Here is a 12,443-nt window from a genome sequence, read left to right as displayed (position 1 = left end):
TTTTATAGGATGCCCATATGAGTCTTACTATCAAAGGCTAAGACGGCCAACATTTTAAGGAATCAGTGCCTAGCATGACTTCGCTCCGTGTGTGAACACACGGAGCGAAGTCAGCCAGCTGGTCAGTGTACATTACCGACATTGAATACTACTCCTCTCGTTAGTGTAAGTACGTGGGTTCAATAAAAACTTGGTGAGTAAAAAAGCCACTACTTTACCAACACACCTTTTTGATAAGCATAATACGCAAAATGCGACATTTTAATCTGCTCAGTCTCTCATCCACTGCAGCTGTGTTTTGGTTTTACACAAGCACAGCCCTAGTTCAGCTAATAGCTTCATGTTAAAAACAAGCTGAACTGAAAGCTGTCTGTCTTTAGTAACTATTCAGCTTAGTTTGCCACATACATTAAAATATGGCACATTATAAACTCAGCTGGTGGCTGAGACAAACCAGCCCTCCTCTCTACCAGCAGCAGCAGAGGGAGGAGGAGGACAGGGAGGGAGGGACTGAGTTGTTCATAATTTCTAAACTTCACACAGTATGTTGTCAGGAATATGTAATATTTATTTTACTTACATGTTAAATTTGTTTCCAGTGAGATATTAGTGACTTTGCTGCTGTAAATCCTGTTGCTGCTCTAGAAACAACATGTAGTTAAAAAAAAAAATTAAATAATATATGCAATTATTTAGTAATACCCTGCGACCCTGTACAGGATAAGCGGTTGACGATGGATGGATGGATGGATTATTTAGTAATAAATAGGACTGATAAGAGCATCAATAAAGATCTCAACTCCTTAGAAAATGTCCGGTCTCTGTGTCCTGGTTTTAAAATCCAGCCCAATTGAATTTGTAATTGAATAGCCCTGGTCTACAGTAATCTTAGTAATGTATCTTCTTGTGACGAAATTAAACTGAATGCAGCATTGTAGACAATATTTTGTCCTTGTAATCCATGTTTCCATGGCATGGATAGCCTTTGGATATTGCTGGAAATTGCATTTAAACAGCACTTTTCATACACAAAAAGCGATAACAGTAGCCTACTGGTCTAACAGGAAATTTTTGTTTTGTATAATGTAATATAATAATATATAACTATATAAAGTTACTGAAAAGATCCTGTTACTGAAACAAATAACTGTAAGTTACTGAAACATACTAAAACATTACATTATATACTAAACAGGACATTTTGAAAGCTTGGACTTTGCCTTTGTCTGATTGAATGTGCCCCTCTGACAAAACAACTGGCCCCAGTCTGGCCCCCTCAATAAAATTGGTCTAGAACCACCACTGCTGCGATCCCAATGTGCACTGGAGTATTTTACAACAGATTGAGACAGTTGGGACAGTTTAAGACAAGAAAGAAGCTGCGTTGATATTAATGAGTATTGGTAAAAGTGATTGTTAGATTATGGCAATATGTTTCTGAATTCAGACCATGATTGCAACATACTATAGCTGTGCTGTCTGCTGTAGACCCTGGGCAGCATTATGGGACTTTACTAGTTCAGTGTTTTTAAGGAATAGCTAGACATTTCAGGAAATACACTCACATGCTGAGAGTTAGGTGAGAAGATCGATAACATTGGCTACAGCCAGCAGCCAGTTATCTTAGGCCAGCATAAAGAAAAACAGCTAGCTAGTCTAGTTTTTGTTGTTACCATGAGGTTGGCAGGCATCCTGCAGAGACTTCAGGAAGTTACTGCACCCAGCCAAGAAACAGTCCAGTATCTAAAACCCACACTTTGTTTTGTTTTGCTCTTAGGTTTTTACTGATTGAACAAAAAGATATGTGTTAATTAGTGAGTTTTAAAGTTGCTGGTAGGTTTTTTTGTTACCTTCAGATGGAGTCTGGCTAGTTGTTTCCCCCTGTTATCTTTTATAGGGCAATTGGGCTTGTCTCAACAAGCTGTCTCTTGTGGCTTAACTGGTTATAGTGATAGGTAACAACGATGTTTATCTAGCTTTTCCTCAACACTCAAAATTAATTTAAGATGCTAATGAAACAGAGCCAGAGCAGCAAAACATAAAACCATAAAGAATCATAAAAATGCTAAAAGCAATGCAACGGCAATTGCCTGCCACAACTGTGAATGTCTTCATTTCCATCTCAGCCCAGTGGCATCTGCAATATTTTGCAATATTGTCAGCATATAAAACTTAAACTGGCATACACTACCTCAATAAATCTTTCTGTCTTTCTGTCTTTCTTTTTTTCTTTCTTTCTTTCTTTCTTTCTGTCTTTCTTTCTTTCTTTCTTTCTTTCTTTCTTTCTTTCTACAAGATGTTAGAATGTTAACCTATACAGAAAGTACAGATTCTTCTCTGTGAAACTTTTGCTCATGATGTTGCCTGATACATGGGGGGGAAAGTCATGCATTCTCTAACTAAAAATTATTTCAGAGCTGAGCTGGTCTTCTCGAAACAATATTACAGATATTACTTCTCAAGAAACCTCTGATTATTCTCTATGGGGTGAAGTGATTCTCATTTTTGGCTTATTGCACTCATAATCTCACTGTGTGTCGTATATATATTGTCTTTTTACCTTTTCTTTCTTTTCACTTTCTTTTCATATTGTCTTACAGACCTTTCTGCTTTCTCTACACTAGTTCTCTTATTCGTTTTCTTCTTCTCCTTTACTGTGTTATCTGTCTCGGCTCCATTTCCTTGCTCCCTGATACTCCCTGACTCAGTAGCTTTCATTTTCATGATAATCCAGCGACACCACTGGACTGCGAAATCGCTTTTACTGCCTTTTCTTTTTCTCCTTTTTTCCTCTCTCTCCCTCTCTCCATTTTCCCCCTACTGGTTTATCTTTTTCCTCCTGGCTTTATTTTGCTTTTTGTAATTAAATGTCATTTTCAGTACTCCCATTTTTTGGGGGAGAAGGAAGAAAAGTTTCTTTTATTATATGATCGTTGTCAAAACAGAGTGGAGTCTCTTTTGGTAAAATTGAACCTGAGCCACAGTACCACACTACCAGCACCAAAATATGTTATTTGCCTTACAAATTAGTTCCATTATTACAGCAGCAACGAGCTCTTTGTAAAATTATGAAATGTCCTTTAACCAGATTGACACAGTTTCAGCTTCTATTAATGTGTCCTTTGACTGCTCTGTTCAAACACATCCATCTATTTTCATCGCTTATTGAGCTCTAGATCGTGGTGGCAGCAAGCTAGGAAAAGTATCCCAGACATTCTTCTTTTCACCCACGTCCTATAACAATATATAACAAGGGGTATCTTGTCATGTTCATAAGGCAGATGGGATTTGTTATCCCTGGGATGAGACCTATGTGTCAGCCCCGAGGTGCTACAGGGAGGCGCCTATGACGTTAAAACAGCTGTAAATGCCCAACACACCTCACCTGGCCCCTTTCAATGCAAGTAACAGCGTCTGTACTTCAAGCTCCTTCTGGATGTCTTAGGTCCTTACCCCTCAGCGAGATCACACGCCCAGCTACATCTTATCAGTCCTCAGCGTCAGTTTATCTAGAGTGCAGCTTGTTCTTCATTTTGCTCTTAGGTCATGTCTTCTGTCTTGCCTTAGTGTCTTTAAAGTCATTTCTGCCCACCTGCTGCCTGTTACCTGCTACCTAAACATGTTTTCTTGAGTGGATTAACTGCTGCAGATGTCCGCTGCTTGATTCTGTTTGTTTACCTGTTCCAGACCTGCCTATAGGTTGCCAAATGAAGTCTGCCTTTGGGTCCCCACTTTGTCTACCAGACACTGCGGCGTTGCAGAATTGCAATCCTTCCTGGGATACAGTGGCCTACATGCAGACACAGGTTGACCCTACTCCAGCCCACAGGGTGGTGGTATTGCACCTGAAGCTGTTTGCTAATTCCAAAAGAACAACTTGTACATTTTAGCAAGTTAGTTGCAACAGTAACAATTAAGATGGTGAGCTACAACTATCACACACAGATTAATCACATTTATGGAGTCGGGGCGACAAGAGTTTTATCATCCTTCCAGGCTTTCATTCACGCTGCTTCCTCACCATTGCAATCACCAGCTATCTCACACGGTGGTTTAAGCAATCGGATATTAATCCATCTCAAATGCTTTTTGGATGTTTTTACACACAGCTTTTTTGAGATTGCATAGTTATCTCCTTAAGATGCATCAAGTGGAAATTAAGTCTTAGAACTCATGAGCAGGTAGGAGCTGCAACATAGATTGACTGGCAAACTGAGAGCTTCACCTTCAGGCCGTGCTCGGTCTTCACCGCAACAGTCTGCATGACTGGATGGATGGTGCAAGTCTACCTGTTGATCTTGCACTCTAGCTTCAATTGTCACAGAGACTCCGAGATACTTGACCACCTTCACTTGGGGCAGCTACTTTCTCCCAACCTGAAGAGGCCTATCCACTGTTTTCCAACAGTGCATTGACTTGGAACTGCTGACCATCACCTCCAAAATGTCCCAGCGTCCACTGGATGTCACAGCCCAGTAAAGCCAACATAACTACATCATGGAGAGAAAGCAGAGATAAAGTCCTATGGAGATTTAAAATAAAATAAAGACCTTTTCACCTATTTGTCACTTAAAGGCAATCTGGATCTCAGTATTATGCAAATACCTGTAATAGCTGAAATGAAAGTCATTGAAATGTCAGGGTCTTTTTCACAACTCATACCTCAATATCAATGATGTTTAACAACTTAAACAACTTAAATATGAGTTAAACCTGAAAAATGTAAATAAATAAAAAATAAAAAATTTCAAAAAAGACAAACAAAAAAGCCAACTCATTGCTTCTAATCACAACAAGCACTAAAGAAGTCGATACGGAAAGTTTTTTTTTTTAGCTATCAGCAGCTGGCATCAGAGCCTGTGGTTTGTAGTGTGGTGGGAGTGGAACTGTACATTTGACTCTTCTCTGTGACAGCAGATCAATGCAGCCTGGAGCACAGATAGAAATGAATTGATTGTCACTAATAAAACTCCAATTAAACAAAGGGACAAGCCTGGGAGAGAGCTCTGAGACAAGCAGCCCTCATCTTCTCATCAGTCCTCTGGGGAAGGACGGGAGGGCGGGAGACAACGAGAGGGAGTCAGATGTGTGCTGCTGGGGCACCGGTGAGCGATGTCCATTTACTCCGAATACTCTCGCTATCAAGGTGGTGTGGAAGTTATGGGTGAATGTGGGAGTGAGCGGACTGCAGACAGAGGATCAGATACCCAATAGAGTGTGAAAGAAAGAGAGAGTAGACAGTAGACAGAGGTGTTATGATTGATCCAAAGCTTCCTTAATGATGAAAAGAGATCTTAATTGTGGTGGCATGTGATATATCAGGTTTCAGCAGTCAATTCTAGAGCTCATCTGACCTTTAATAAGTTAGTGTGTAGCCCTTCACCACACAGTCTATCTGTCGATCTCTCTAAACGCTTTTCTGTCTGCCATGTTTCTCATCTTCTTTTTTCTGTAACTCATGGTCTCTCGCTGTCTCAGCTACACTGATAATCTCCTCATTGAACAATCTCTACATTTCATTCTTGCATGTATTTCCTGGTAGGTTATACGCAGGGACGTGCACAGGAATTTTGAAGGGCAGTTGCTCTGACCTGAAAAAAGGCACTAAACACAGTATCCAAAATGTATTAACAATATAAATGTCACCAAAATACATATGAGAAAAAGAGTTCCTTATATTATTGTTTATTGTTTTTTTTAATCATTATTATTTTTTATTTTTTTTCCTTTTTTTTTTTTATTTGAAAATAAATAATCTAGATTGAATTGACAGATGGGGAAAACTCGCTTCTAATAAAATATTAAATAAAAAAACGCTTAGATTTCGGAAAAAAATACAATCCTTTTTTAACCTTTTGGCTTCCCGTACATTCAGTTGCGCTTCTAGCTCGTATTCACTTCTGTTGGTACGTATCACGTATGGTAACTGGGCAAAACTACGCATGATTTGTTGTAGTATGATTGCATAAAGGAAGGAAACAGGAATTCCGGTAGGGAACAGAATCGACTGACGTGCAGGCAGCGCTGCAGCAGTGCAGCCACTTAAACAGAGTTTGCTCTTCCCCTGCTGAATGGAAGTGAATGAGGCTTTGCGATCGCGATTATTTTTTTATTTTTTATTTTTTTCTCGGAAGGGCAACTTGAGTCAGGAAAGGCAAACGGGCAGTTGCCCGGGCAACCAGAGCAACCCCCCTGTGCACGTCCCTGGTTATACGGCTCCCAACTGACCAGCAACTAAAGATGCTTTTTGCTCATATGAACCTCCAAATGAAGTTAAAGATGATTAATGTTCTCCATTCCTAGAAAATGTACAAGCTCTCCTTACTCTGTCCTCTTCTCATCTCACTTTTCCACTAATAACATTTTCTTCACTATCTTCCTCTATTTCCCAAGCTCACTAATCTGATTGTTCTTTCTATGATTGTGCTGTTATTGAGTTGTCTGTATCATACATATGTATAAGTCCACCACAATACTTATTCCATCTTCTGCTGCAATTTCCCCCAGCATCCTGCCAAACAAGGATATCATTCCTAAATGGAGGAAACACTAATTCCTTGTTGACACGTGTAAAGTTTTACTATGTAGGGAACTTTGCAGGTTGGGAGCCCCAAATAGCCACAAGAGGGAACCCATAGCATCCGCACAAGTCAAGTTTTCTCTGTCCTTTACTTTAAGTAATTTCGAGTGGGCTGAATAGGTTGAAAGTTATATTTTCCTGAGATGGTTTGTTAAAAGAGCTGTTAATTCATGTGTTAGTAGGAGAGTAGGAAGGTAAAGCCTTGGTGTTGTGTAGCTTCTTTACGGGAGCATGGCAGGTTACATCTATTTTTCCTGTAAAGTATATTAATACAAGTACGTTCATGGTGCACAGAGGATGATTCCTAATGACTTTTGGGATTCCCTTACTTTTCCTCTAGTAGCACCATGAGGTTCACTTTTGTGGTTTTGAGTGAAATGTCTCAACAAAAATATAGGATGGATTGCCATGTAATTTTGTATGTTCCGCTCAGGATGAATTGTAATAACTTTTGTCCCAGACTTTTTATATAGAGCCATCATGAACTTTTTATTTATCTAGCACTTTGGTTTGTGACAAAACAGTTGCAAAACTAATGACATTTCCATCAGCCTCAACTGTACTTTTATATATATAAATGTATAGTATGTATATATATATGTATATATGTATAGTGCTAATTAGCAAATGTTGGTGAACATAGTAAACATGCCTGCTAAACATCAGTATGTTAACAGTATCATTGTGACCATGTTAATATGCTGATGTTAGCATTTAGCTCACAGAGCCTCTAGTATTGGAGGAAAAGCATTCTTGAAGAACACATAATTCACACATAGCTTATATTCAGCATTTTTAAATTTAACATAAAGATCACACCAAAACCAGATGTCATATTAATGTCAAATCTATACAGAAATTAGCAGAGTGTAAAAGAAAATAAAGCTTTACCTGCTAATTTAGGCTTTCCCAGAATTACAGTAAATTTAGGTTAAAGTAACTGATGTAAATTAACCCTTTAACGCCTGAATTCTTTTAATAATAAAAAATAAAAAAAATTATTTGTGTTTTCATTTGCTTTCAAGCTGATGTTAAATTAAGGGAAGATTGTTAATTTGTCTATAGAACATAGAAAAGATATAAATTCAGGTATGTGTAGGTATGATGCAAATTAGCGACAACAGGCATAAATGAGAAACCAGGGCTTGCAAAAGGTTCCTAGCTACGTATCGAATATGCACCAACAGGCACTGGGGGAATCCATGTGCTATCTTGGCTTGCAGTCTGCAAGGAAGAGGTATGATGCGAATTCGCCGTCAAGGGGTTAAAGCCTAGCATGTATGACTAAAATGTGCTTTGGGTAATACCATCCTCCAAAAAGCTTATATCATAATATGTATTATTGTTATTCCTTGTGATAATGTTAGTGACCATATTTGATTTACTGTTCAAGTTCCTTTCAACTTTAACCTACAAGCCTCTCTAGTTGAGTTGCTCAGTGTGAAAATCTAATGTGTCTACTGGGTGTGTGTGTGTGTGTGTGTGTGTGTGTGTTTGCACCTGTGCGCACCTTGCTTCATCACCTCTTGATCACCCCGACAATATCCCTCTGGCTATTGCTCTACAAGTTACTTCTCACTGTGTTGTAACCTAACTGAAAAGAGGCTAAGGATGAAGAAAAGCATGAAGCTGTAGTTTTCAAGCATCTTTCGCTGGTTACGGCAGCCTGATATGACCTTATAGCAAACATCCGCTGTTTTGCAGAAAGTCTATAGCTTATAGATTTCATGTCAAGAGAAAAAATCTGATATTTCTTATAACAAATTCTCACCCTTTAAATGGATTTACTGTCAAGCACAAGAAATTTCATATTTATGCTAATAGAAAGTCCATCTATTTATTGGTTTCTCTTGGCATTTTATTACTTTCGTACCATAGAAGAAGCCCTCTCTCCATACTTATCTTTTTCCACTCAATCGATGTTTGTTAAAGCTGCTGACTTTACAGTTGCTTTTTCCCCCTCAGAAAGACTCACGCTGACCTCAGACCCCATCATACAATCATTTTTGAGCTTCATACAGTTGACCCTGAAGGTTAGGTTGCAGTTCATAGCGTGATGTTACTGCGGAAGATGGTTAAGGATTATGATGATGGTGCTAGTTCGAGCTCTGTGCCATCAGCAAGAGAAATGATTAGAACTGCACCAGCAGAGTGTTAGCCTGACAGATGGCAACACATGGAGTTAGCTGACAGCACTGCTGACAGCGCATTCATAGGAAGTCCCCATCTTGTATGCGCTGTACACACTGTTTGTTGCTGTCCGTATTCTGATGTTTTTCTGCCATCAACTGTAACTTTTTCCTACCCGTCACCACCAAAGTCAGCTTACATCACCAATTCACCAGCTTAAAAATCACAAGGCCACTACACAGGCCTCTTGTCATGGCACCAATAGGAGACGGGGTCTGTTAATGATCTTCAGTGGGTCATTATCCCAGTCACTGGTCATTTATCAACACCTTTCTTTTTTTGGCAATTCATTCCTCCAGTGGTCAATAAACTTTCAGTTATTTTACCCTCAGTCAATCTATTTAGAAATCACCTCTGAGGGCATGTTAATGAATGGCCAACCGACATAGATACATTAATTGAATGGCTGAATACATTAGGAGCTGTATTGAGCGCTAAACTGTTGCCTCTACGAATAGCAGTATGGAGTTATTATTAGGTTCGGTGATTGATGAAAGATGAGGAGAGCTTTGGCACAAACCTGTCGGTTCCACTGCCCTGGATAGGAATGAAGGGAGACAGAAACTGTCCTCGCATGAGTAGACACAAAGATCTGATCCTGTACTTGTTTTGAAATCGTGTTTTCATTTATATATTTTTTATTTTGTGGTTTGTTTATCTAGTAGGAGAATGGTTTTAAAACTCCATCCAAACGTGTCCTTGGGGGAAGCAAATGTAACCCCTCTGAACAGTTGTAATATTTCTCGTTGTCACTTCATGACAGCTTCAAGCTTGATGTTTGCACATGTGCGAATGTGTCTGTGTGCTCAAGTGTTAAAAAGTGCGTGCGTGTGTGTGTGTACATATATGCGTAAGGATGGGAGCATGGCAGTGATGTGATTGATGAGACATGAAAGAGAGCAGAGGAAGAGTTCTAGTCAATCAGCCCTGTGAATAACCAACTAGGCTGTGGATTAAAGGCAGAAAGCTGTCTGAACTAACAAAGGCTCACATCCATTACCTTACATGCCGAGTTGTTTTTCTCTCTGGAGCAACACTGACAACAAAATTAAAGTGTGTTAACAAAAATAGATGGTTTTGTTTTCTTGAATTCAAGAGATGAAACATGGCAACATGTAACAACTTGGAGGCTCGTAGAAATAAAAATCATATGAGGTAAAACGATCTCTGCAAAAGGGTGACCTGTACAACATGTAAGATTATGATAATGTGTGTAAACTGAAATGGGACATAATGGATTATCTTCTCCATATTAGGTTTTGCCTAGATTGTTGCAAGATTGGACTGGAATTAGTTTAAATTTGTAGATAAATTAGATTTGCTTAGAAGTAAAGAACCAAGAAGTGGTTGCAGGTTGTTGGTTCAACTCCTAGTAGTGAGAGTAGTGTATTCTGGCTTGAAAGGCAGCTGGTACAGTAATCCATCTACTGTATGGATTGCACTATTTTATGTTAAGTGCCCTTGAGCAAGGGGAAGAACCCTTTAACTGCTCCATGGATGTATGTATTAAGACGGATTTTAATCCCGAATTGGCGGAACCCGACTAGCCCAAATTTCCACCAGATCCCTTCACATTAATTTTCCGCCAGGTACCATCACCTGATAAATTTCCCAAACAATGAATAGTCATGGCAACATGGCTACTGTTAAAAAAAATCCATTTAATAAACTATGGCAAGCTTGTTTTAATATTATTGGAGTTGTATTTTACATGTTGTGACTGACTGTAGTCTTGACAAAGAATAGAAGTAATACATTTAGTTTGTGTTGAAAGGCCGATTAAAACTCAAAAACGACTTTGATAGTTTCAGTGAAGATTATAATTTGGGTTAAAATTAATACTTTGTTATGGTAAGGGGACCTTCATCGCCATGGTTACAATAATAAACACTTGGTTATGGTTAGGGAAGAATTGTGGTCATGGTTAAAAGAAACCAACGTTTACTGTCAGTAGGAAATAGGAAAGAAACAGCGATCTCCTGTGCCGATGTCTGATGTTTTGTTGACCCCTCCATGCACTCCATCCACCGCAACCTCCTCTATAACAATATCACACTTCCTGCTTTGCTCCAGATGAACAAGAGTCTTAACTCCTTCAGGCTCTGTCACCGGAACGTAAATATATGTTGTTTTTTGGCATTTGTAAAAATGATTGACGCTGTCGTCTTTCTTGGGAGGACAGTCTCCTGGAGAATGTGTGAAAATACAAAGTTAAAAGCCTTTGGGACTGTGTCAATAAAGTTTTCTTCTTCTTCTGTTTCCTTTTTCTGCAGGTCCAAGGGTTGGAGAAGCAAGTGGACTTCTCAGACCTGGGCCCAGTGGGGTCAGTGATGAAGACTCTTCCATATGGCATGGGTGAAGGCACAGTGGGTGGAACGTCAGGGGGAGTGGTGAAACCTCCATACCAAACACGTATCTTTTCCACTTCAATTGACCAGACACCCATGAAATCCAAGCCACCCACCTACAGTTTCTTTAACCCATATGACTCGGCCCGGAACCAGTCCCTGCTTCTGGACCAGACAGGCTACCGCTCTAAGCGCAAGCCCTCACTAAAGACCGCCATGAAGACTAAGAAGATCTTCGGCTGGGGAGACTTCTACTTTAACGTCAAGACCATGAAGTTCAGTTTGTTGGTGACAGGGAAGATTGTGGACCACATCAACGGGACGTTCACTGTTTACTTCCGCCACAACTCATCCAGCCTGGGTAACGTGTCGGTCAGTATTGTGCCTCCAACCAAAGTGGTGGAGTTTGAGGTCCTCCAGCAGCAGCAGCTGCACCCCCACACCCAGCAGGATGTCCAGATCCAGGAGACCCAGCAGTCCACTGTCGACCCCAAAGAGGCAAAGACCTTTAACTGTCGGGTGGAGTATGAGAAAACCAACAGATCCAAGAAGCCCAAACCCTGCCTGTACGATCCATCTCAAACCTGCTTCACAGAGCACACCCAGTCCCATGCTGCCTGGCTCTGTGCCAAACCCTTCAAGGTGATCTGCATCTTCATCTCTTTCTTTAGCATCGATTACAAGCTGGTTCAGAAAGTGTGTCCAGACTACAACTTCCAAAGTGAGCACCCTTACTTTGGATAAGTACGTGAGACTGAACTGAAAAGAGAAAAAATTAAGAGACAATGTTAATGACGATGATGACGATTATAACAATGATGATGGAAATGATAGTCATATTGATTATGATGAAGAAGCAGGGGACAGTTTTTTGCCTCTAAACTGCTGTGAATCATGGATTTAAAGTATAATCAGAATTATGGATGGTTAGGATATGGCTGATTTCTCTGACTTATTTTCCAACTTTGTATTTGTTAACTTCTGTTTTTATTTGATTTTCTTTTCTGTAAATAATGTACTTAACCTCAGCACACCTACTGTTTTTAGATATTTGTTTCTCAGTGTAATTACTTTTTGCATTTGGAGAATTCAGTTGAAAACAGCCGGAATCAGTATTATGCCCTCCGAGTACAAAGGGAGCCTCTGAGACGGCTGTGCCATCACTGTATGGCGGACGTAATGTTATGGTAGACTGACTGTTAATCATGCTCTCAGCTCTACGTTTCAAACCTGGATATGAGAGAGCTATATGTATGAGAAATGCTATGCTGGATATGCATACAATATACTGTATGAAAAAGCACATTAAAATCTCTTAAACTGTC

At 39.7% G+C, this 12,443-nt stretch overlaps 1 protein-coding gene across 1 annotated transcript in view; it reads left to right on the top strand.

The window, feature by feature from the left end:
- Nucleotides 1-12,443, top strand: part of LOC119885403 (neurexophilin-2) — a 41,474-nt gene extending 29,031 nt beyond the window's left edge. The window contains exon 2 of the mRNA XM_038695428.1: nucleotides 11,044-12,443. Coding sequence (XP_038551356.1) covers nucleotides 11,044-11,862 — 819 coding nt within the window. The 3' untranslated portion in view covers nucleotides 11,863-12,443. The remainder of the gene's footprint in view (nucleotides 1-11,043) is intronic.

Source organism: Micropterus salmoides, unplaced genomic scaffold (genome assembly GCF_014851395.1).
Source record: "Micropterus salmoides isolate LMB-PRFRI ecotype aquatic unplaced genomic scaffold, ASM1485139v1 Ms_hic_scaffold_4, whole genome shotgun sequence".
In the NCBI taxonomy this organism is placed as follows: Eukaryota; Metazoa; Chordata; class Actinopteri; order Centrarchiformes; family Centrarchidae; genus Micropterus; species Micropterus salmoides.
The sequence above is the reverse complement of the archived record's forward strand: the minus strand, read 5'-3'. Positions and strand labels throughout refer to the sequence as shown.